At 39.3% G+C, this 24,605-nt stretch overlaps 3 protein-coding genes across 5 annotated transcripts; 2 read left to right on the top strand and 1 right to left on the bottom strand.

The window, feature by feature from the left end:
• Nucleotides 1-3,426: 3,426 nt before the first annotated feature.
• terfa (telomeric repeat binding factor a) lies at nucleotides 3,427-12,481 on the top strand. 3 transcript variants are annotated; one of them, XM_084383795.1, is made up of 14 exons: nucleotides 3,427-3,700; nucleotides 4,746-4,841; nucleotides 5,398-5,528; nucleotides 5,813-5,899; nucleotides 6,183-6,323; nucleotides 6,645-6,769; nucleotides 7,289-7,810; nucleotides 8,451-8,598; nucleotides 8,698-8,744; nucleotides 9,131-9,253; nucleotides 9,345-9,488; nucleotides 11,630-11,712; nucleotides 11,803-11,849; nucleotides 12,234-12,481. In XM_084383795.1, exons 1-14 carry the CDS (start codon nucleotides 3,529-3,531, stop codon nucleotides 12,390-12,392), a joined length of 2,025 nt encoding a protein of 674 aa, XP_084239921.1. In that variant the 5' UTR covers nucleotides 3,427-3,528; the 3' UTR covers nucleotides 12,393-12,481. The 3 variants fall into 3 exon arrangements, with proteins under 3 accessions (XP_084239921.1, XP_084239920.1, XP_084239922.1); XM_084383794.1 differs by having other exon boundaries at nucleotides 8,451-8,604; XM_084383796.1 differs by having other exon boundaries at nucleotides 3,591-3,833; nucleotides 8,451-8,604.
• A 617-nt stretch (nucleotides 12,482-13,098) lies between these two features.
• Nucleotides 13,099-15,447, bottom strand: nip7 (NIP7 nucleolar pre-rRNA processing protein). Its single transcript, XM_084384091.1, has 5 exons — nucleotides 15,296-15,447; nucleotides 15,100-15,186; nucleotides 14,871-15,009; nucleotides 13,730-13,870; nucleotides 13,099-13,558 (listed from the first exon to the last, which is right to left on the bottom strand). Exons 1-5 carry the CDS (start codon nucleotides 15,349-15,351, stop codon nucleotides 13,439-13,441), a joined length of 543 nt encoding a protein of 180 aa, XP_084240217.1. The 5' UTR covers nucleotides 15,352-15,447; the 3' UTR covers nucleotides 13,099-13,438.
• A 42-nt stretch (nucleotides 15,448-15,489) lies between these two features.
• On the top strand, nucleotides 15,490-22,795 carry cdc42se2 (CDC42 small effector 2). Its single transcript, XM_084339740.1, has 5 exons — nucleotides 15,490-15,553; nucleotides 17,701-17,947; nucleotides 18,722-18,823; nucleotides 18,905-18,983; nucleotides 20,031-22,795. Exons 2-4 carry the CDS (start codon nucleotides 17,894-17,896, stop codon nucleotides 18,977-18,979), a joined length of 231 nt encoding a protein of 76 aa, XP_084195866.1. The 5' UTR covers nucleotides 15,490-15,553; nucleotides 17,701-17,893; the 3' UTR covers nucleotides 18,980-18,983; nucleotides 20,031-22,795.
• The last annotated feature ends 1,810 nt before the right edge of the window (nucleotides 22,796-24,605 follow it).

Here is a 24,605-nt window from a genome sequence, read left to right as displayed (position 1 = left end):
GATCAGCTACATATCTCTCATCATCACTGGACCCAGACAAGAGGATCTCAATGGGGAAATGCTTGAAACTGCTCGAATGGACCCAGACAAGGGAATCACAGTCAAGGACATGCACTACTTACATGGCTCTTGAGAAAAGGTCTGAATATGGAGCAGAGTGGACATCAGACATGGGACTGCGCTGCCTTGATTTGCATGTATAACAGCTCAATCAGTCAGCATCTCGGCCAGGAAATGAGGCTTTTACTATCTTCAAATGAACACAAGCCTCATTCTTATTCAAGAGGACCGAGTGGCTTTTCCTATCTGTTCATCTCCTTTGCCATGTTTGTCACTCCTTGGGCTGAATTTTTGATTCTTTAAGCCAGTAGAAACTTATTTTCCCCTTTTTAAATAGCTGCCGAAGCTTCTTTACCTTTCATGAGCGTGACCACTCCTCAAAAGTTGACGATAATGACTCACTGGAGATGACTACTGTTATTCTGACTCTTCATTTAGATTAACAAAAAAAAAAAAAATCACCGTTTTGTATTCGTTGTGTCTATGTGTCCATAATTTGCCATTCTATCACTCCTACATGCTGCTCCACGTCTCATTCTGTGCAACCCATCAGTGACCCTCCCCCAGACCACTCGTATGCCTCCCTGTGTTTTCATAACAAAGTGATTCAGGTTGAACAACTTTGGCTGCTGAAAAGACCGAATGTTATTAAGTTCGAATGGTTATTCACTTTTTTTTTTTTCAGCGTGGAAGACTGGACCATCACTCCGACTGGAAGGCCACTTCTGTGTATAATAGGAATCCTTATGCAAGAACAGCTGGATTACACTTCTTAGCATTTAAACTCTCAGAAAACAACCTCACAAACCCCTTGAGACAGAGCCAAGTCTCAGACACGGCGGCTTTTCATGCTCCACATTTTGAGAAGGAGAACTTAAAACACTAGCACAGCCTCCTCTGGCTCGTTGTGAGCTCATTCCGATCCACAGAGCCAAGCTCCATTGTGCAGTCAGCCTGTAGAATTAAAAAGGAACTGCTTCGCTGAAAGGGGCTGAGGTACCAGGCTCATTGTACAAGCTTTAATACTGAACAAAGTCTTGGGGAACTCAGCAGATGCTTGCAAAGCCTTTCCTACTTTACTCCAGAAATGTCAGGCTTGCAACATCTAGTGGTAGGACGGTAGCAGAAACTCTCCCAGTGTTATCAAAACACATATCCATGCCTTTAAAATCATTCTCTCAAGTGAATTTATCAGCTTGAAAAGATTTTTGCCATTGTTGCTATATTTATCAAAGTGTTTTTTCATTTTGTGACAACTTGTCTCCTATTTTTTACATAATCAACGGGCCTATTTTGCACTGGAAGAATGTGGCTTTTTGAATCTAGAGTTCAGGATTTAAAGTCAAGTCCTGACCGATGGGCTGGTATTGTCGAAGTATTGTCAAATCTAGATTCTCAAAGTCACATTGTTATCGCGTGTCGGACAATATACTGCTGTTTGTTCTCACCTGTGGTTGTCAGGAGAAGGAACTCCGTCTCCACTGTTTACACTAAATGATTATATCTGATGCTCTATGGCTATAATGTTTTAAGAAACATGCTGTCGTTAGAATGTAAAACTTCTCTATTTTGGGACAAAGGGACAAAGCACTGAAAGCTAACTGATATCAGGGGATTTTATTAATGCTGGCCTCTCATGTCTCCTTTATTCTGCTGGACTGCACCTGCATTTTTTTTTCAAACAATGTTATATTTTCTCTGAATTCAGTAAGTCCCTTATCCTAACATGCTCAGTGTACTGTTTTTAATTTCTGAGGTGCAAAATGAAGAGGAGTCAAGTTTAGCCAAACACGCAGTGCGTCAATAAAAATCATATCCAAGCTGTATATCATACATGCGCATAAGACAGGAAGATGTGTGCTGTTTAGTTTGGCAGGTGCACAAATATGTTGCCATTCCAGCAACAGCTGTCATCAAGAAATAGTTGCAGGTTATGGTGGTAAGATTATATTATAAGAGGCCCAGAGTCTAATAAACACAAAATGTCATTAGAGTAGAAGAAAATATCTGAAGAGGGAAAACACTGCTCAACCTTGAGTTGTATTGTAGGAAGTAGCAGAACATCAGAGCTAATTATGATTGACAAATATTGCTGTGTTGTTGATTGAGTGTAAGTATTTGGTGTTGACTGGTCTAGTTTGGGCAATAATTTGGGATTTGGTTGATGTATTTCACAAATGGATAGTCCTGTTTGATGTACTCGAATGCTGTGATCCTTTTCTCTTGAATTGGGATTCTCTTACAGGGTATGCAGTTTTACATTCATGCTCATCAACAGAATCGATGAATGATGAATTTTAAATGGTTATACTGGTAATTGTATTGTCTCCGCCTTCTGCTGTATGACGTAAAATAATACAGTCACTACGGGGAGAGGATTGTGTGAGACTGCAAAAATGTGTGATTCAATACAACACTATTCTGTCAAAGGCTTTTCTAACAATAGTTGGCATTTAAAGGAGATTCAGGCAGAAAATGCAGGTCAAATAACATTTTGTAAAGTATAAAATGATTCTCAACAGGATGGATGTTCACAGAATTACCACTAACATCATGCACAGTTGAGAAAGGTTTTGTTTCCTACTCTCCTGAGAGAATGTTTCCTCAAGAACAAAAGTCCTTCAGCTTTATAAACAAAATATAAGGGTTACTATTAACAATATATAAATGGAATGTTTTATTAAGTTTTTTTTAATTAATGTGTCATAATCTTATAATGTCATATCTTTAATGTCATTCTTTTACAAAATAAACTTGATTAAATTAAAGCTAAAAATTGTGATTGATTGTCTGCCATATGTAATTACTTTTCTGTGCTGCTGTGTTTTGTTTCTGGATAATGTAGAAAGTGTTGTGGTATTCACAAAATATGCTGCAGATCTGCTAGAAGCAAAAAAAAAAAAAAAAAAAGGAGGGGGCAAAGTAGATGGCAGTTCGGTGGGTTTGTCAGTTACAACGGATGGGCAAACAGAAATTGAGATACAATAAGATGCAGTGGGGAATTGAAATTGGGGAAGTGAAGAAATGAATTGTTTCAGCATCAAAGCAAAAAAAAACATCCAGTAAAGAAGAACGGAAAGTGATTTTCTGACCCAATGCTATGCAGATGCCCTCCTAAAGCAAGTCACAAAATAGGAACATAATTAGGTCGTTGATCAAATGTAACAGACATGATATGGAGTAGGAGATGTCTGATAATAATATAATATAATAATAATTCAAACATCATCGACAGTACTCCTTTAAGCCACTGGGTGGCAGTATAGTGCTGCCTGCAGTTGTGCGACCAGCTATAAACTCAGAGAAGAAGAAGTAGTTTAGATAAATTAAGCCCCTGCATTTGGACTCACAGGCAACACTCTTTCCAAAGCTGTTCTCAAATTGAATCTCCTTCAATTGGATTGGCAGGTTTTGACTCTGCATCATCAACACTATTCGTAGATAATCCACAATTTTAAACGTTTACTCATGTGGTGGTGGCACAGAGCTGGACTGAAGGGCTGCCTGAAAAGTCAGACTCGGAGAATAAAACCCCCACGCTTCCTTGCCTTTTCCCCGCCTTCAGAAGTCGTGACTGCGCTCAAGTCTGATCAGACGACGACGAAGAGGACATGTTGTGAACATGGCGGCAAACGAAAGTGTAAACAGTCAACTAACTGATGTCGAAACTCTTGTTACCCGCTGGCTTGTTGATTATTATGTGTCTCTGGCGCTAGAGTTGTTTCAAAAGGAGCTTTACGCGGACTTCCGTGACATAAGAGATGTAACTGACAGTGAGTAACAAACCGCCGTTCACTTCTTACCGCGAAGCTAGTTTTAGACTTTGTTTAGCTAACTAAACTTTTGTTAGCTAAACTCAACTCGTTGTGTCCGGCAGACTTTGGTGTTAGCAGACTTTTTTTTTATCTACTGCATGTTAAGTGTCCTAAATAGTCGCACTGGCCAGTTTTGAATTGTGCTCCACGCTCGTTACCGACAGTGTTGTTCTCCTACAGATAGCTAAATTAGCTTAGCCGTAGCTTTAGCCCCTTTCGCGCTTGTCAGCTGAATTGAAGACAGTTCTGAGAGGTCCCGTTGAAAAGCTCCGGGAAGAGGCTGTGATTGAACACACGTACATTTGTGAAACCAACAAATAGGTGTCTGTTTTTGTAAAACCGCAAAGTAGTGTTTAGAGTGGGCACTTCGTTAAAGTGCACAGTTTACCCGTGTGTCTCCTAGGCATTAGTAGTTTATTGGATTTAGTGAGTGGCCTGAAATTTGCAAGGTTTCATAGATTCATTTGTGAATATTTCTAAAGGCTGTTTTCAAGCAAAGCATTTCAGTCGATTACTCTAAAACATGTATTAATACAATTCCAACAGATTTTTTCTGTGCCTAAACAAACTAAATAAACACACTCTCTGTGCTTTCATGACTGAATAAACAAACTGAGCTTAAAGAACAGTATTTCATACTGTTTTACTTTGTTTATTTGGCGGACCCTGCCACCTTTCTAGCTTTAAACAGTGTTCTGGGGACCTTATTTTCCTCTAAGAACAGCTTGTTTATTCAGTTAGTAGTTTGTGTCATTACCTCATTAATATTGTAAATATCAAGTTTCTGGGGTTGAATTTCTTCTACAGAACTACATAGAGCCCCTTTAAGATTATTTATTGTTACAGATTTATTTATTGTTATTGTTACAGATGTTTTGGGTCGTCCTTGTGAGGATGGTGAAGACCTGCAGTTAAAGATTCAAGTACTGAAGTTCCTTTCCCGGATCAATGACGGTGAAAATCTCGGTGAGAAGAACATGAATGCATTCATCATGGCACATCCCTTTTTTAACAATGTTTATTGTTGGGGGGTCTAGTTTAGTTGCATCTATGTGTGTACTTCTGTATCTGTGCATAGTATAAACAGGCTCCATGCCAAAAAATGCAGAACAAAGAAATTAAGATATCTTAAAAATATGAGTTATTATTCACCTAACTTGCAGTTTAATTCTCTAGTATACTACAATAATGTTGCATTTGGAGAATTTTCAACTCTGATAATTGAGAATAAAAAAGTAGAGTTATTCTTGAACCATTTTAAGTTGTTTAACACAAAATACAACAAAGAAATCAACAAAAGATTGTATCGCGAGCAGAAATATAGACTCCACACAACCCCTACAGTACTACATTGTTATTCAGATTCCAAACAAATGTTTCATTACAAATGATATAGTTGCAGCCCAACTGTAAAACTGAACTCAGGGCTTTCCCTAAATCATTGCTTGAGCATACATCCAATCCTGTTTATTTATTGTGACCCAAACACAACGTTTAATTTTAATCTTTTCTTTGTTGACAGATGAGTTATTTGGTCCTGAAGAGTCTACAAGTCCTCTGGAATCAGCCTTACTTCTGCTGGAAGAAATCAACCAGGAAAACTCTATTCCACAGCAAGATTTTGAGAATGTATGCACTTCACTTAAAGAAATGGTATGTTTTTATTTTGTTAATTTAATAAAGGGTTTTTTTAATGTCATTTTTGTTGTTATTCATTTACATTCAAATTCTGCATTGGTTTAACTGTGATGTCTACTGACACAAGGACATACAGTTATCAATCAAAAACGATGGTTTTAATGATGAATAAGAAGCTAATGCCGCACCTACTGTGTGTGTGTGTGTGTGTGTGTGTGTGTGTGTGTGTGTGTGTGTGTGTGTGTTAAAGACACTTGCTTTCAGCTTTGCTTAATCACGTTTTTTTTTTCTGTCTTTAGATTGTGGTAATTTTCATGAAGAACAACAAGTTTGACAAAGCTAAAGAGGTTCTTAACACACGCTTTCCCAAACAAATGGTTGGCAAGGTGAGTTCAGTAATTAAAGCCTCAAGGCCTTACACATATATGGATAGCCGTATGAGTAGCTCAGCACCAGTGAAGTTGTTTTAACATTAAACACAGCCTGAAAGTATTATGTAGATCAGGTATAAATTTGTCCTTTTCAATTTGACTTGCATGTCTATACATTTTGAAAATGATGCTTAAACTATACATTTTTCACTTGTTAATTTTAGCATAGTTGGCTTCATTTCTGTGTTTGTGTGCATGCCATGTGTTTCACATTATTGAATGTCTGTGTTCTCTGTAGAAAGCTATATTCATGGGGCTCATCAGAAAGAAGAGTAAAATGCATGAAGTCATCGAGCAGAGTGACTTCCAACGGTTCAGAAAGGAGATGTTGGCCTTTTGCAGAAGGCTCTGCCCAGTCGATACTCCCTTTCTCCTCAGGGTGCGTTGCAGTGTGTTTAGCACAATTTAAAGGCTTGTTGCATAGGAACTTTCCTTTTTTTTCTTTTTAGCTTTCTCTATATTTATGAGGTATTAATTTGAATGAATGATTGGATTTAATTATCTGTGTTTGAGATCGTATTGCACTGCAAAGTTCACCCCAAGAGTCCTCTTAAGACATTTGTCATAAGGGTTCAATAAAAAAAGCCTAGTTTCTGTTGACCTTACTTCTTCTTAATCGGTCCAAAGATGCAACTCTGTTGATGTGTTGCTGAAGTACTTGTCTTTATACTAGTGATTTTGGTTTGTGTATGTGTAACAGGCTGCAAAAATGCTGAATGACAAAAGACTCACAGAGGCAGATGAGGAGGCAGCTGGTCCTGATGTGCAGGAAGAACCCGGTCCGTCCTCTTGTCCACCAACAAACACCGGCCAGGTTGCACTACGGTAGGCTCCCTCTACCTCTTAACTCGTTTCAAACAAGCTCATCACTGCTGTTAAAGCACTAACTTTAACTAATTAAGCCGAAGATGGATGGTTTATATCAACTGACGTAACATGGTGTGACACTCCCGCTCATCACCTGACTGAACAACATCAATTTGAAATGGGCCTTTTTAGAGTTTTGAAACGCACCATCTGGCTAACAATAGACCTTTCTTTTTCTTTCTTTTTTTAGCATCGAACCATCTGTTTGCCATTATCTGGACAGATTGGAGGAAACACTGATTTCCCCCAGTTGTTAGCTTTACTATTACTCATACATACCATAAGCAGCAAGTCCAACCATTTGTATCATCCGTATAACTGAATATTACTGTGCTTGATATTTTTTTGCACAGTATTTTTTCATATCTGATTAGAATGATTCCAGTGCAATTTTATGAAAACCTTTCTTACTCGACGCTCTTATTCTCTGGCCTAACACCCCAATCTCTTCTTCTTGTCTCCTACCTTATTTTTCAGTAAATATACAATTAGCCAGAGGACAAGGCTGGAGGCAGCCTACAAGGATTTGGCTGCAGGGTTGATTGAGAGAACATTTGCTCAGCTGGAGGAAGAAGTGGAGAGAGAGGAACAGATATCCCTGTGCCTTTCACCCACTCCCACAAAGGACACCAACCGGGACTCGGAGCAGGATGGGTTATTTCAGAGAGCCTCGGGTAGCCCCATGGAGGCTTCCCCAGCCGACCAACCACCACAAATGGATGTTGTTCCTGAAACTCAGGCAGGTTCACGTTCCAAGGCACCTTCAGTGCTGAAGAGCAGGCGGCTTTTCACCGTGGCACGACTGGTGGTCGAGCCAGACAGCCAACAGAGCTGTCAGTCCACACCAGCTTCTCAGGACCTGGAGAATGAAGTCGGAACAGAAGAGCCACAGTCACCAGCTGTACCCAGTAAAATACAGCTGCAGAGCCCATTAACAGACGGTGAAGTTGATGTACCCATACGGAAACGACGCAGGAGGGCCAATCAAATGTGTAGTAGGTAAATACATATCATTCTTTAAAAGGTTATCCTAGAATACATCAGTGTCATTTTTGCATGAAGTTAAGATCAATCAGATGGCCATGGAAATACAATAGGCGATATTCATTTCTTTTATTTCACACGTTTAAAAAAAAAAAATGGTCATGAAACAGCCAAATAAATAAATGTTGCTCAGTGCATCTCCATTACACAGGCCTGTTCCTATCAGCCCACAGTTAATGGAGATTATGTTGTCAGGCCCTGAGACTTTGACATGTAGAAAAATGTAAGCAAAAGTATTTACCTTTTGTATCTGAAAAATGCTGCCTTAACTGGACGATCTGATGGTAAGGGGTCATCTGTTCCAAAGTGTATGGTTAAAAAAGGAAAATACAAGGTCTCCATTTTACGGCGGGGATCTGGGAACATCAGGTAGATATGTTTTAGCAGACCTGACAGACCTTTAACTGCTATATGGACACAACACTTGATTTAAAACATCACTGATAGCCAGTGAAGTTTCTCTTTAATCTCACTGTAATGTAAATTTAAATTAAAGTGGGAAGCTTAAAGCATCAGTTTAAAACATGGCCATTGAATCCATTGATCCATCTTTTCCTGGACGATGCTTGACTAAGTCTCAACTCTCATCATGCAGAAACTCCTCTCAGTCAAGGCAGTTGTCATCAGACAGTGAGGAAGACCTGCAGGAATCACCGGCTTCCTACCGAACCCCACAGCAGACACCTTGTAAACAACTGGCCAACGATCCTCTCAACGAGAGTTGTACCTCAACCCCAGAAATGGTATCGGTAATATTTTATTAAATATCTGCCTCTAATTAATCCTGTGTAAATGTAGTTGGGAATTTTTTGTTATATCATATTTCTTTTTTTTTCTCAAAGGATTGCATAGGAAGAGCCCCACCTAAAACTCATGCCTCAGGAAGAGGGTAAGTAAAACAAGACTTGCCTTTGTAATACAAAAGAAAAGAATAAAGTAACAGATCTGTTGGGGTGCATTACATACTGGCAGAAGTCTTGAGTTGGCTATATTCACAAGTTGTATTGTGGGAACAAATAGGAGTGGGCAGACTACCCAAAAAATATCACAATGTGTTCAATCGCACCCACGATCCATGATCTAAAATGTAAATCTGTGATTCTCCAGAAAAGTGGATGGTGGACACCTTCAAAATCGATCACTATCTAAAATTGTCTGATTGCCCACCCTTAGGAAAAGAACATAGCCATTGAATTTCAGAGAAAACCATGATTTTGGTCAACAAATCTGAAATTTTCTGATTAAATCTTGACTGTCTCAACTCTCAACACACAGAAAGTCCACTAAATCCAATCAGATGCCATCCGATAGTGAGGAAGAGCCACAGGCGTCAGTTGCTCCCCATAAAACCCCAGTGCAGAAACCTCAGAAACAACTGGCCAATGATCCTCCCAGCAGGCAAGTCCAAACACTACATTCATTTGACATCATTATGTTAGTTAAGATTCAAGGACGAACGTTATTTAATTAACTTCATGTTTTTATGCAGGGATCCTGATAATACAGATGAGGTCCATATCACAGATTCTTCTTTGGACAGCTCACCCAATCCCCATCCTCATCAACGGGGCCCTCAAACATGCTCCACCCCTCACAAGGACACTGCTAAAGACAAAGGTCATACTACAAAATGGTAAGTGAAGATTACAACAGGAGCAGCTTTAATTCACCTGTTGTGAATGAATACTAGCAGAAAATACTCTAGAATAGAGGTCGACCGATACGGCACCAATGGGACCTTTTTACAAACTTTTTTCATGGGCTGAACTTGACTCTGATAGTTGCCAATGGCTGCGCAGCCTCCACTGACCGCGGGGGAGTACGTCACCATTTTGCATGGAGGATACGCTGAGTCAATCATCATTTAAGGGCCACTTCTGCTGAAAATATCTACATCCTCTTAATCTCCCTCTCCCTCTAAATCTAACGTAAACAAATTGATACAGACAGATAACTGCTATACGTTAATGTTAGATATGCAGCAGCCATACATGCGCAAAAGACTTTAATTAATGTCACATTTTTCAATGTAGACCAAGACAGACTAACGTTTCATCAGCAATATTTTTTTTCATAAAGTAATTCTCCACTCCATGAAATACCTAATGAGAGTTCAACTGTTCTAATAAAGTTAATAGCAAAGATTGTTAAATTTTGACAGAGTTAATTTAAAAAAATGAAATAACATTTAAAGTATGAATATAGATTACTTTGTTGTAGCTTTCACCAACAAAAACAATCGCCATGATTCAGTAAGCCAAAAGGTCCTGTGTATTTGTTTTCCTCCCAGAATTCATTTGGGTGTCTGACAGTCACACAAAAGTTACACATGTTGATGACTTAAATATTATTATTTCATTCAAGTTTCATTACAAACACTTTGGGCTGCACCATTAATCGCAAAATTGGAATATGACTAGGTGCAATATCCAGATTGTAAGAGCTGCAGTTATTTTATGAAGGTAAAATGTGTCACAAAACAGTGTTTTAATGAAATGTTGTAGTGCTGCAGAGATGATCAGGGGGGTATTTCAGAAAGGAGGTTCAACAAACTCTGAGTCTATCCATGAACTCCGAGTTGACTTACCCTGTGAAGTGAAACTCTGAGTTTTCAGTTCCAGAACAGCTGATCTGAGTCAGGTAAGTCGACTCTGAGTATGTTAACTCTGAGTTGAGCTCGTGCCTGACGACTAGTAAAAAGCCATCATCAATGGAGCTCCGATACTGTGATTCACCATGGCAACAGGGGAGAAAACAGGAAGCAGACATTTTCTGGGGGAAAAAAAAAAAAAAGCAACACGGCTGCGGCCGTAAAATCACTGACAGAGTTTTAGATGCGGTCGTCTTTTCATTTGGAATTTAACATCAGTTTCTTTCATATTAGCCTTTGGGGAAGTGGTTGAATGTTGTTCAGTGTTTTATTTTAGGCTATTTTATTTCATTTAAATCGGCTGAAAATGAAATAGCCTACCTATAAAAACAGTCTCACGGTGGCTCCTCCTCCTTCTTGCTGCTGAAGGTGATTGATTAACCTGCGAAGTGATTAAAAAACAAAAAAAACAAACAAAAAAAACGCAGAGGATGGTTCAGATCTGAGAGCACGTCAGCGATGACGTGTAGCCTGATATTCGCTGTGCGGCCGGAGAATATAAATGACGGACTGATGAGGAGCGGTCTACTGTTCGGTCCAGTCCTCGTCAGGGAGCGAGAGCTCATCTAAATTAATCTAAATTCTCCTCCTGGTGTAAAACTGTGTGAATTATTTCTGCTTCAACATGATCGGACTGAAGGAAAGGACAGCCGCTGTCAGACAGCTCCGTCAGACTCAGGGTTTCTTCAGGTGAACCTGCCAGTGAGCAGGTTATGTTCACAGAGTCAGTTACCGCGGTAACAGACCCAGAGTTTAAGTTATCTCTCTTTCTGGAACTGAAAACTCAGAGTTTCTCTCATCTCAGGGTTAACAAACTCAGAGTTTTCACAAAACCCGCTTTCTGGAATACCCCCCTGGCCTACAAAGCTTGTTCTCCAGATGTAATAAAACATGTTTGTTTGGCAGAGACCTGGAGAAATGCCACATCATCATGATTTTACTAGTTTTTCAGTTATAATGAAAATTGTGATGTAAAATGTAATCATGAATTATATCGTAATCGCAATATCACTTCAAAATGACCTATTTATTTAAAAGGTCTTAAAATATTTTTTTTGTTTGTTTTTCACAGCTGTTTATGAATTAGCATTATGAAGCATGATAAACTCTTCTTTTGTTCACAGGAAAGAGCTGTTCTATAATGCAAAGGAGACTAAGGAAAGATGGAGTGATGAAGAGACATTTTTCATCTCCAAAAAGGATAGCGGTAATATTTTATCTTATTAATACTTTCGAATCTAGTTGAAAAAATAGTTCAAGCAGTAAAATATCCTCTTTTTTTTTTCCTCCCTGGAAGCATCGCACAACGAGAGCAACAGTTCAAACTCAGGCCAAAGGAAGAGGGTAAGTACAACAAGACCTAGATTTGTAATATCTAAGTAAAAAATGAAGTAACAGATTTGTTGGGGTGCATTTCTTTTTGGCAGATCTTAAGGTTGGCTACACTCACAAGTTATTGAAATATCAAACTACAATCAGAAAACATTGATGTAGAAAGGATAGCATGAGTTTGGTCGCTTCTTGCCTCCAATGAGACCCACAACTTTCAGATGTCTGATGGTTTTAGCAGCTGACCAAATTTATATGCAAGCGGACTTCTCAGTATAGTCGGCTGCACTATAATGCAGCAACAGTGACAGAAATAAAATGCAGCGATGTTGTCTGTCTTATGCTGGTGTTTTAAAGTAGCAGAAAACTGAGTGACCTCTTGTTCCTGTTGTATTGCAGATGTGGACTGAGATCGAGACGCAGAAGCTGAAAGAAGGGGTCCAAAAATTCGGAGAGGGCAACTGGACTAAGATAAAGACATATTACTCCTTCAGAAATCGAACAAATATCAACCTTAAGGATCGGTGGCGTACAATGAAAAAGCTAAATATGGTCTGAAAAGGACTTCAAAAGGACAGGGCACTTCTTTTCTTTTTTTAACCAGTTTTTGTACATTAAAGGGTAGCTTCCGTATTTTTCAACCTGGACCCTATTTTCACATGTTTCTGTATCTAAGTGAGTAATGGGGGCAACACTTTTTGGAAATCGGAAACAACTTTTCAACTTTCTCCCCTCCTTCCGTGTCAGAAAGACACGGCTACCGCTAGCGGCCAAGCTACTGTCCAAAGCAAAAAAACAACCGTAAGAATCCCAGCTTGACCTCGGACCCCTGATCTCTGAGCGAATGGTCATTTTTGCATTGTAATCGCAATTTTCATTTTCTGTAAAGATGCTATGTAAAGCATTATGATTTGACATTTGCAAGCATTTTCAGTTGTTGTATTTTTACAGTGCACATTTGCCCAGAGGGATTACTTTGCAACCTGTGTCGTGGTTGCTGGTTGTTTCACTCAATAATGGAAGAATTTCAAAAACTCTTGTCCCCATGAGTCACTTAAACACAAACGTTGGAAAATAGGGTCCAGGTTGAAAAATACTAAAGGTAACCCTTTAATCACATTTAAAGTTAATGTACAATTTGTACTTCAATAAATTTGTTTCAGCTTGCAAAGTAGTTGTCTGTTTGCTATAAAAACTGCATCAGTGTCTGATAATCATTTTCACTGTAGCCCTACATACAGTAGCAAGCTCACAAAGACAAATATTTACAAAGACAATATGGATTTATTTGAAAAGGATGACATTTACAAAAACATGATTTGACTCGCAGCCAGAGTGACGGTATTAGGGGTTGTTGTGACAAGAGAAACCTGCAGCTGGCAAATTAGCAGTATCCCAAGGTGAGTCAAGAGAGGTCTTTGTTTCAGTCCTTTGACTGAATTGGAAATATGGGCCAACTGTAGCATCTGCTGTTGAGGTGCCCTAGAACCAGACACTTCAATCAAACCATTTCTGTTAAAACAAACCGCAGCTGTGAATTTCAGTGAATGTTCCTGGGTGTGTCAAGAAAAGGGGCATGTGACAGTCCAGCTGTTGATGCATCTTTATGTTAATGTGTCTTCATTCCTAATGTACTCTCCCACATCGGCCTGGTGGAACACGACAATGGACATGGGATCCACTCGCCGACACTCCTGAGTGGACTTGGCTGCCACGCCGAAACCCTGAGAAATAAAGCACAGAAATCCCATCAGTGAACAAGGACGGAGATAGAAATCTGTCGTATGATCTAAAATTAAATAACTCCTCCAGAGTTACACTAGCACTAGAGTTTGTTTGGATATAAGCACTTGACATTGCGGGGAGTGTGGCGTCATCATAGTTACAAAACTTACCAGGGGCACATCTGACATGGAGTAGACCACGACTCCCTGGTACTGATTAGTGTTCTCAGTGATTCTCCCAAGCCCAGACTTTAGCACGTGGTTCCCATAGAGGAAAGACTGCTCTGCTCCAGGTTTCACCCACACCTTGAACTGATGACAGGACAGAATCAGAATTCCTTTATTTGTCCTTCAAGTTATTCATACATGCATGAATTTACCTGACTTAATTTTATTAGTAGAGATGTAATGCTTCAACTTTTTTTTTTAAAGAATGACAACAGGACTGGCTGTATACACAAGCAGAATAGCAATGGAGGTCATATTTAGTGATTACATTTTAAAATATCCATAATGTATAACCATAATTTTTTTAGGATTGTTTCAAAAATATGCTTGCCTTGACTGTGTCAAAGGGGTAATCATGCAGGAGCCATCTCTTAAAGCAGAATAAGTCTCATCTGGTTGCTCAGTAAAACGTTTTAACTTGAGTCAGTCAATTTTAAATACTACAGCTTGAGTTTTAGTTGGTGAATGTGTTACTGTGACAGTTACTATGCTTTTCCTACTATGCCAAGTCAAACTGTCTGCTGTGAAAAGGCCTATTGTTATGCTGCTGATGTTCTTCGGCCATATGGCTTCTAAAAACATTAATGGCAGATACCATCTGCATACACCGATTCTCACTGGGTTTTTTTTTTTTTTTTTAATTAATCTGGGCATTTGACATAAGAGCAACTGACCTCTATATAGCATAAATTGTCAGATTAGTGACATGTTGTATATTTAGCAGCAATATAATGTCAGGGGTTTGTCAGTCAAAACCAGTATATACAGCTGGAGAGTGGCATATTCCAGTATGACATCTCACAAGCAGGCCAAAAATAGACCACCACTAATAATTGACATTTCACACCATTAAACTGTGTCAGTACAGGGTACCCTGCTCTTCCTGTAAGCTTTTGCAAGTCATGACAGATTAAAAAAATAAATAAATTGAAGCTCTGCAGGGAGAAACGTGTCACAGTGTTATTAAATATGTGCATGCTTCTGTTGATCCAACCTCCACTGATAAGAGCAAAGGAGAGAGGAGGGGATGCAACTGATGGCAGCAAAGACACAAATAAGAGAAATGAGATGCACCCATAGTCACCTTTGCATAGGGAGCCAAGAAATCCAGAGCTGTGATGTGCAGGCGGAACTTGATGGTCTTTGTGAACTTTCCAAAACATGTTCCCACTGACACGAGCTTGTCCCGGGATATGTTCGTGGCCAACTTCAGTATTTTCTCGCTGTGGGCAGAACACGAATTACACATTCATTTCTCGAAGTGAAAGAAGTGATAGATAAGAGCACATGTATTTTAATGTATCCCGGATTACCTCATGTAGTACACACGGTCGTTCTGTAGCCGGAAACAGTAGGTACCGTCAGGTCGGTCCACGAGAAGCTTTATGTTTTCCCCGATGCTGTTGAGGGAGAAGACATGGCTCACACGTTAAGCTAACAGGGATGCTAACAGGTTTCATAGCATTTGAGTCTTAGCAGGCAAACAAAATGTCCTCTGGGTCAACTTACTATTTCGACAGCTTCTCAAACATCGTCTTCGTCTCTTCGTCTGTTAGTGGCCTCATTGTGGGAATTCAAAAATACTAAGTTTTTTCACCAGCGTGTAGTTGTGCTCTCTCGTGAGAAAACGTGGGTCAACACGGAAGTAGTCATACTCTGTAGCGGAAGTTGTGTGACGTAATCAGCGAGCTCACTTCCTGGTTTTTTTGCATTCTTTAGCGTTCAGTCGATCGTTGGTTTTTACTCCGGCAAACCGGCCGCCATCTGGTAAGTTTTCCCACTTATAATTATAATAACTCTTCGAATTATGTTCACTAAATAGCCGGCAAAGAGTTACTACAATACTAATTCGTATTACGTGTCGGTTTTGTTGAGCTTTGAAGTCACACTTTCGAAAACGGGCTCAGTTAGCCTGGTTAGCTAGTGCTAGCTGTCACTGGGAGGAAAAAAAACACACACACACACGGACCTGCTGCTATTAGCGAGCTAGTGAACGTTAGCTTGTGAGCTAACTCGGCTAGGAGCTGATAATGCTAACACTGGTCCGCCCCGTTCCACTAAAGTAATTCGCGTTAAATCAACTGTGAAACACTGGGATGTCACCCATAACTACACTGAATTGAGCCTAGTTGTGATTTTGAGCTCGGACTCGCCGTGTGAAGAGTCTTTGCCGCATCGGTGCGAAGTTACGTAACGTTCATTTGTTTGTAAATACCGATTAGGTTCGTGTGATCCGAGGTAGAGTAACTTAAGCCTTTAAGGATTTCAGGAGTCATTAAGCTCAGCATGTAGCACCTCTCTCACTCACCTCATGTTATGATTCACCTGTACGGATTGCAATGTAACACTTTCAATGTCAGCCAGGGGCACCAATTAGGATATCTACATTGTCAGCGAGCTCTTTGCATTTGGCAGATCATTTGATCCTCCTGTCACCGTCCTGTCTGACTGCAGTAATGACTGGAGAAAAAAAAAGCCTGATCCTGGTTTTTTTCCCCTGATGCTGCCAAGTAAAGTTATCCACAGCAAAACCACTTTATTCACTGACATGGTACATCCCAGGGTGTCTGATCCTGCGGCTCTGTCAAAATGCACTGCAGTGCCTTTGCTCCTGATAAACTAAGTTTGGGATAACCTTAAAATCCAATAAGTTCCCTTCACAGCCTGTCCTCTACATATATTATATCTGGAGAGCTTCAATGTCTAGTCCATCAATCTATTAGTTGATCAGAGGAATATGAGTTGCAAACTCTTTTGATAATTCATTAATCATTTCAGTCATTTTTGAAGCAAAAATGTCAAATATTTATAAATGTATACATTTATTGCTGGGAAAATTGTGATGAGCATTTTTCACAGTCACATTTTCACGTTTTTTGACAGTGTATAGACTAAACAATCAATCCTGAAAGTAATCAGCGGATCTGTGCTTAATGAAAATAATCCCTCAGGACGTTACACTTCTTTAAAATAAAAGTCATCTTGAGTCTCCATTCGAAGATTCTGTTCCCCTTATGAGCAAGTCCTTCTCACATATAATACAGCGTTTGTCACAGTCACGCAGCTTAAAATATTCAGTGGTGAAAGCATAGGTATTTTCAGTCTTGTTGTCAGATGATGCTCCAAATATATTTGAATACATTTGCTTGTCTGTCCCATTAACTGAATACACCTTCAGATATTTTTTAGCTCCGGGGACGTATTAATTAAAAAGGATGCCTTATCAGAGCTGCATTGTTAATAACAGCTGGATGAGCACTGAAACATCTGCTGATCAGTGGCCAGGAAAGCCCAAGGTTATAATCACAATGCTCAGTTCTTTACCACAAGAGATTGCTTACACGTCTATGACTTGGACAGCCTGTGTTTTATAGAAGGTGATGCTCAGGATCCCTTTTTGAAACCCACTGACGCACTCTGACCTTATTTCTTCCATTTTGACATTTCAACTTATGACTCCTACAACATTCCCCAATAAACAAAAGTTCAGCATTTGTACAGCAGTCTTTAGTTTTCAGTTTTTCGCATTATACAATTCATTATTTTGCATGAGAAAGTCAGATATGTATGTACAGTAAATGAGTGTAGTTAATTAAATATGAAATGGAGGTATTTTTAATTAGACGAGCTATATATGTACACAAATGTCGGCTTTTAGTTTGACCTCATTGCCGGTGGCTCTTGGCAGATGACAGTGACACGCTAGGCACAAAACCGGCTACTAAATCAACCAGCATTAACCACATGACACTGCTTTTAACTTCAAGAAGGCGCTAACTCAAATCCATGATCTCTTGACATGAGAAACAAAGTTAAGACATTATGGATAAGCTTGACAATAACAACCAATTTGCCATGGTGTATCAGTATTCAACGAAAAAAAATGTTTTTCTGCATCTTTTATGTGTTGACAGGAGTGTGCTGCCCTGTGTTAGATGAACAGTTCTTGTGCCAACTGTTAACCCAGGATAAACCAGTGGTTTGTGCCTGTCATCAGTTTCCGGCGTGTGTTTGTGGCTCTGCTGCTAAGACTGAACAGGAAGACGGGCGCAGAGAGACGTCTGAACAGAGAGAGGAAACTGCTGTGGCTTCTTTGTCGGCCTCAGAATGACTGAGTTCTGGGTTTGCTTCAGCTGCTGCATTGCAGAGCAGCCACAACCTGTAAGTATGAGATTAACATGGAAGACAAATTGATCGACTCAAATCTTTAATCAAGATGCCTTGTTTAAAGTGGAAGTTGGTGTTAATTCAGTTTTAGAACATATGTTATACGATTTAGCGCCCCGTACAGTTTCATTGCCACGCCTATGTCGTTAACACAAATCTCACGTCTTTGACAATTTGTCAGGCGTATCTTGAAGTAAACATGTATGTAACGCTGTCATCCTACCCTCTCACTGAAGTTACATAGTGTAGAAACATGTGATAGGTGGGCGGAGTGGCAGAGACAGAGACACCATTCATCCTATTACAAGACACTGTACCATCACACGGATTTTGAAGCTTTTTAAGGGAAAAAAGTTACATAATGTGTTTTTTTTGTTATTGTTTTAATACTGTGATTGTGACATGCCTGACAAAGTATGTATTACATCCTCTTTTTATTGGAGATTAAATAGAAAGTATCAGGGCCTCCACCTTACCACATCCCAGTGTCTGTCACGACACTTACTTTCAATAAAATGTATTATTGCGGCAGCAAAAACAAGGATTGTGCCAAGTTGTAGCCAGCCAGCTTATCTACTATCAGATAAGATAAAACAATTCATGAATGTGGAGCGCAAGTTTCAGAAGTCAGACAGAAGAGACAAGAGGAGGCTCTGTTTCAGCTGCTGTTTACCTGATTAGTAAAACTGCCTTAAATATATTAAGGGTGAAAAGAATTTCATCATTTGGTGTAGAAATGAAGTTTATGTTTGTGTCACTCATTTTCAGAAACGGCGGCGACGAATCGATCGCTCCATGATCGGGGAGCCAACAAACTTTGTTCACACAACACATGTAGGCTCAGGGGACATGGGTCTGGGACTGGCATCGGTAGGTTTTTTTTTGTCCTCTTTACAGAATATTCAACCAACAGTGTACAGTCAGCTAACATGTACACCCTGATGTTTGTAGGTGGACCTTGTTCAGGCCCAGATGAAATCTAAAGGGGGCTACGCGCACGGAGGGTCTGAAGGCTCCCAGTTGTAACGAGGTGAGAGATACTTTTCGTCTTCTAGTGGAACTGATGTTCATCCGCAGAATTTCAACTCCCCCAAAGCCATACAAGCCCAGCTTAGATGCGTTTTATGCAAACAGCTACTTGTTGACTGGTTAAAGGTCAAGTTTGTTTCTGTGGGGAAATTTGATTACCTACAGATTTTATGTAAAACTGTCTAAACATGCAAAAATGTTCCCCTGCGAAATGTAATCAAAGAGTGCAGCATTCGTGGTGAACACAGATAAGCAGCTTGCAGGATGGGAGGGGATCATATACAAAGACAGAAATAGTTCTTCTTTTACCGCCATTGAAATCAACACTTTTGTTCTTGATGAGGAAGAACACTGCATTTAAATCCAAAGACTTCCCTGTAAGCGTTTATGACTAAAAGTCCCTGACTTACCACCCAGCCAGTGTCAATATATGATGGCAAATCATGTGTACACACAACAGCAGGCTTGTCTTGAGTGGCTTTGAAGTAAAACCTGTAAAAGGCCACACAGCACATATTGGTACTGTGCACCTGTGTGTACTTTTATTAGGGGAGTTCTTAAGTCCGGCCATGAAGGAAGTCATGTTATAATCACTGTTGATTCGCTTTGTTGTGCCAATAACCACTTTCAATTTACTTATGACACCGACTCAGCTGTCAATAAATTTCTAATTGTATTGTTTTGATTTCTATATTTGGTTTTGTTATTTTTAACACAGCCGTTTGGCCCGTGCGGTGGCTTTCTAGTGGCTTCAGGCAACCACTTAATTGTTAAAAGGGACCTATTATGTGTTTTATTTTTTTCCTTTCCGTCAGTGTTTCATATTGTTTCTTGTGCATTTAAAAGATCTTCAAAGTTAAAAAGGTCATGTTTGGGTGAAAATGGGCCAAAGTCAGCCCAGTCATTCTCAAAAAGTGAATCCCTTCGGCTGAATACTTTGACTAAACAGGCTCAAATTTGATTAAAATTGTGTGACGGGCTATGCCAACACTCCACCTATCAGTGGCAGCTGAGATCCTAACATTTGTTCCACTTTTCCCCCCTGCAGCCCTTCACAGTCTTGTGGAAACTACTGTTGTTGATATGAGGAAGCATTTTCAAAAAAAAAAAGCAGTTCTGTCTGTAATGGACGCAGGACCAAAAGATGAAACTACTGCTTTTCCATAATGTTGTATATATTTTTATTTTCCATTCCTTTTTTTTTTTTTTTTTTTTTAATGAAAGCACTGCTATCCATTTGCTGCCATACTGTTGCACTGTAAAGAGTAACTGTTAGGAGTAGATAAGAGGGTTTAGAAAGCTCATAATCTCAGTCAGACGTATGCTTGTGTGTATGCATGAGGAAAAATAGTTTCAAAAATATTTGCTGTTGTAGCCCATTTGGATGCCTGTATTTATTATCTGATTTGTTAACGGACCTCATGGTGGCTGGGCCACGCTGGAGATTTGGAACGTTCAGTTTCCTTCTTTATTCTCAGAGGTTTATCAAAGGACAGGTAGAGGTAGCAAGGCAAAAAGCGACATGTTCATTGTTTTATTCTGAGAAATACTCATGATTGTCTGAGTTGCTTTCAGGGTTGAAGATTGCTGTCTTGTAATAAACTTGAAATGAGTAGAGTACACTGGATCATACGTTGTACACTCACACTTGCTTAGGAATTTCGCATTGATTTCAACTGTTTTTTTTTATACTCATTTAGATTGAAACATATAGAATTTTAATAAACTATGAACTTCCTAATCTGCCTTCTGAAGTCATGTTCATTATTTGTTTTTATTAGTGTTGTCTGGCAGCTTGATGCTGCAAATACTGAGCTTTGTAGTGTCAAGATTCATGTTTTTCTGTTCTTTTCATGGCTTGTGTACCAACCGTTGACCAAGAATTACACTTGGAAGTAACCAAATGGCTGTTGCAAATGTTGCTGCGAATGTGGGTCAGGTTTTTTTTTTTTTTTTTTGCAGTCGGCAGTGTTCTTAAACATGTAGTTTACCTATCATATCCTTTTTTTGATAGCTGTAATCGCTGTTCCTTTTTTCTGAGCACAGTTTCTGTTGCACACTTTGTCTTGTCATGACTTCTTGGAGTATTTCTCAACATAAAATCATTGTTGCTGTCTTTTTTGGCCATTATTTCCACGCAGATGATTTTGTCCCTCCTGTCTCAGTAGTTTCAAAAAGGGACGCACAATATCGGATATTTGCCAATTTTTTCCAGCTCCTTTTGTCCGATATATGCACATATCTTCCCACGTAACTGCGAAGAACTTCCTCTCTTGCAGTGGGGTGAACACATTACTTTGAACAAAATGATAAAATCCACTGGACAAAATAAAACATACTCAATTGTTCATCTTATCAACAGAAATGTTCATTTTGAGCCGATATTTCTTCTTGCAGATATTGTGCATCCCTAGTTTTTAAATGCTGAACTTTAAAAACTTTACGACTGATGATACTAAGCGGCATTTAACCTAATGTGACCCACCTTCGTAGCAGTGTTTGTGATTCAGTTGCTTCATTGTTAAAAGATGTTTCCATGTTGCTGTTAATATTATTGTGTTTTAAAACAAAATTACTAAAGGTATTAAACCCCCCTCCGACCCACTTTGGACGTTAGATTAATTAAGTCCCAGTTTGTCTGTTTGTGCAAAAGTTTAGCCTCCTCGAGGAGAGCTCTTTTTTTTTTACCCTCTCTTGTAGCTCTTATTGTTTGATCACGCTTGTTATCAGTTGCGTCAGTGATCGGACCCGAGTTAATGTTCTCCCTTTTTTATTGACTGGCTGGTACATTTTCGTCCCTCAGTATTGTCATATGTAGTCCAAATTTTCTGATCCAGGCTCCATTGAAAATACCTTTGCAGCTGGTGACAGAGCAGCTGCAGTATGATGAGTAAATGCATAGTCACTCCTACTTGAGGTCTATAGCGGTCATGTGCACGCTGCTCATCGCTACTAACAGTGATTGTAAATCAAAAGGTCAAAGGTGCCAATCAAACCAGCAGGCCTGGATCTTTTATTACATGATTATTTTTTGTATTCCATCGACATCGTATGATTTACTATTCCAACAAAAGAATGTGGTTGTATTATAAAGTCAAGCAAAAGTCTGTGTCAATTGGTGTTAACGAGTGCTATTGTCAAAGTTATTTATGATACAAGAATGAAATATTCGGTGTATGTACCAGGCGATGTGAAACATATTATGGATATAGTCTCATTTGTGTTATCATTTATAGCCTTAAAACAGCCACTTTCCCAACATTCACTGACTGATTCAATCATGTGATCCACCAGGCTAAAATGTTGTCTGTCACAGAGCTCCTCTGTTCCTCTTTCAATGTTTCTGTAGTGATTCCTGTGTGAAAAGAGATCCACATGTGTAGACTAGTTTGTTATTTCCAGCTCTGGGCTAAATGCTGTAGTATGTGCAGACATACTGGGATTGCAGTATATTATGTGACCAGCAGGCTGTGCTAGTGGACTGGTTGAATGTGACTTAAAAAAAAATGTTTCCCTCTGGGATTCCTGTCATAGGACTTATTTTATGATGATATTGTAAATATGTAACATAAAAGCAATGGATCCATGGTTTATATGTATTGAGGGTCATACATATTTTTGCTCACTTTTCTGTATAACGAAACTGGAGAGGCAGAGTTGGTCCAGTGTTTTTTTTTGGTTTTTTTTTGTTATGTTTTTTCCTCAGGAACTGCTTGATATGTAGTTCCCACTTTAAGGGAAATTCATCTGTCTTTTTTTTCTGCATTTTTCAGAATAAAAAATGAGAAATAAATGTTTAATGTTGATGTTTGACCAACTGTGTGTTCCATGTCTTCACTTAAGGCCGAAACCCCACGTCTGTGGGGCGAGGGAGGGATGGGATATCGGGCTCTTTCTGGAGGAAAGCAGAAATGAAGGCTAAAAATATAAATAATCCTTAACTAAAAAAAAGTCCACCACAAGTAAAAGTCCAGCTTTCAAAATCCCACATAGGTAAAAATTGTCCTTTTTGTGCTCCGACAACAGTCTTTTGACTGATTTAATATTTTTCAATCAAATAATAAGATTGTTAATACTGTTTTGCTGTTGTTTTTGTTTTTATCTACTTCAGATACAGTTCAGTTATTTAGTCCAATGGCTCTTCCAAAGGGTCACAAGATAAATGAAACCGTTAAAGTGAAACAGTGAGGAGTTTGGAAGTGCTAACAACTCGTAGACATCTGAAATGTAGGTCCAAACCAGACACTGTTTTTGTATGGGGTCACAAGCTAAACAGCCACTCATCTAATCTTGACAATGTGCAACAGTGGAAGAATTATTCAAATGAGTTACTAAGTAAAAGTACATACTTTTAAGTCTCAAAGTAAAACCAGCCCCTGTCAGCGTTCTGTTATATTTTTGGATTATGAATTCATGTCTAAGCAATACTTAAATGTTCTATCTTAGTTGGTCTATGTGAAGCTATTTTTTAACTGTTTCATATACTATTGGGTATTTATACTGTCATGACCCAGCTCAGGAGGTCACAACAAAAAGGGAGATGAGTCCATTGTTAACGTTTGAAGAATGCTTTATTGAACCAAATCAAACCAAATTAGATAATTAATATTTACAACATAGGGTGTGGAAATCAGCAAAGTGAAGAGTAAAAGATGTGTGTGCAGGTGTTGTCAAATGTCAAACACAACAAAAGGACAAACTTAGGATCGCATCACCAAATCAGGGAGAAGGTCAAAGCAGAGAGAGTGAGAATTTAGCACACTGGGCCGAGTGACCTGCAAGTGAGATGGCACAGATTAGAGACACTACTACACTACTGAGCAAATGCACTTAGTTACGTTTTTACTAACTTCATCAAATGTCAGGTGTGTGTCACCATTAGACATGTAGTCGTGCCAGTCAGGAAAGGCTCAGATGTTATCATAGGCTGCATTACATTCAGGTGTGCCATGCTGACAGACTGGAATGGCATCATGACACTTCAAACAAGCAGAGCCGCAACTAGTGACTTGCAATGACAAGTCAAAATGTCAAGGCCTATACCAATAAGAGTCTGCAAAGACCAGCACTAATGTAAGAATAGCGTTGTATGGCTGGTATTAAATTGAATTGAATGTCATTTTATATTAACCTCTCATTCAAAGGGTTCAAAGGTTCATTTAATTGTCATTTTACAACAGTGTTGTACAACGAAAAATTAAGTTTTAGTCCCTTTATGCCTCACAAAGGAAAACAACTATTACCTGTGGTGGAATGTTGAGAATGAGGAAAAGAAGCTACTTCGTCATGTGTTACTCGTGTATCTCTTGCCAGAATGCAGCAGGATGAACAGGCCGTGGCTGCAGTGGATTTGTCTTTTTGTCCTTTAGTATCCTGCGGGCCGACACCTCACTTCACTGATATCACTAATAATCTGGTCAGTTGTCCCGGAGGCCCCCAAAGGTCTTCTTACCCTTAAAATTCAATATGCTGGGGGGTCCTCTGAAGTCCATTTGTCCTGGGCTCAGGTAAGTCTATCGGCACCCTGGGATGATGGGTACCAATGATGTCCTGAGCAATTTTAATGACCACATTAGACAGTGTTACGCACGGTTTAAAAATATCTTTATTAACATGTTAAGAC

This window comes from Pagrus pagrus (assembly GCF_965226575.1).
Source record: "Pagrus pagrus genome assembly, chromosome: 1".
Lineage (NCBI taxonomy): Eukaryota > Metazoa > Chordata > Actinopteri > Spariformes > Sparidae > Pagrus > Pagrus pagrus.
The sequence above is the reverse complement of the archived record's forward strand: the minus strand, read 5'-3'. Positions and strand labels throughout refer to the sequence as shown.

Bases quoted from the DNA above. Each gene is read 5' to 3' on its own strand.
- cdc42se2 (XM_084339740.1), top strand. From the start codon at position 17,894: ATGACTGAGTTCTGGGTTTGCTTCAGCTGCTGCATTGCAGAGCAGCCA. The intron at 17,948-18,721 runs GTAAGTATGAGA...ACTCATTTTCAG, and splicing joins TTGCAGAGCAGCCACAACCT to AAACGGCGGCGACGAATCGA. The intron at 18,824-18,904 runs GTAGGTTTTTTT...TGATGTTTGTAG, and splicing joins TGGGTCTGGGACTGGCATCG to GTGGACCTTGTTCAGGCCCA.
- terfa (XM_084383794.1), top strand. From the start codon at position 3,529: ATGTGGTGGTGGCACAGAGCTGGACTGAAGGGCTGCCTGAAAAGTCAG. The intron at 7,811-8,450 runs GTAAATACATAT...CTCATCATGCAG, and splicing joins GCCAATCAAATGTGTAGTAG to AAACTCCTCTCAGTCAAGGC. The intron at 9,489-11,629 runs GTAAGTGAAGAT...TTTTGTTCACAG, and splicing joins AAAGGTCATACTACAAAATG to GAAAGAGCTGTTCTATAATG.
- nip7 (XM_084384091.1), bottom strand. From the start codon at position 15,351: ATGAGGCCACTAACAGACGAAGAGACGAAGACGATGTTTGAGAAGCTG. The intron at 15,010-15,099 runs GTAATCCGGGAT...TTCTGCCCACAG, and splicing joins GACCGTGTGTACTACATGAG to CGAGAAAATACTGAAGTTGG. The intron at 13,559-13,729 runs GTAAGTTTTGTA...TTTATTTCTCAG, and splicing joins CCATGTCAGATGTGCCCCTG to GGTTTCGGCGTGGCAGCCAA.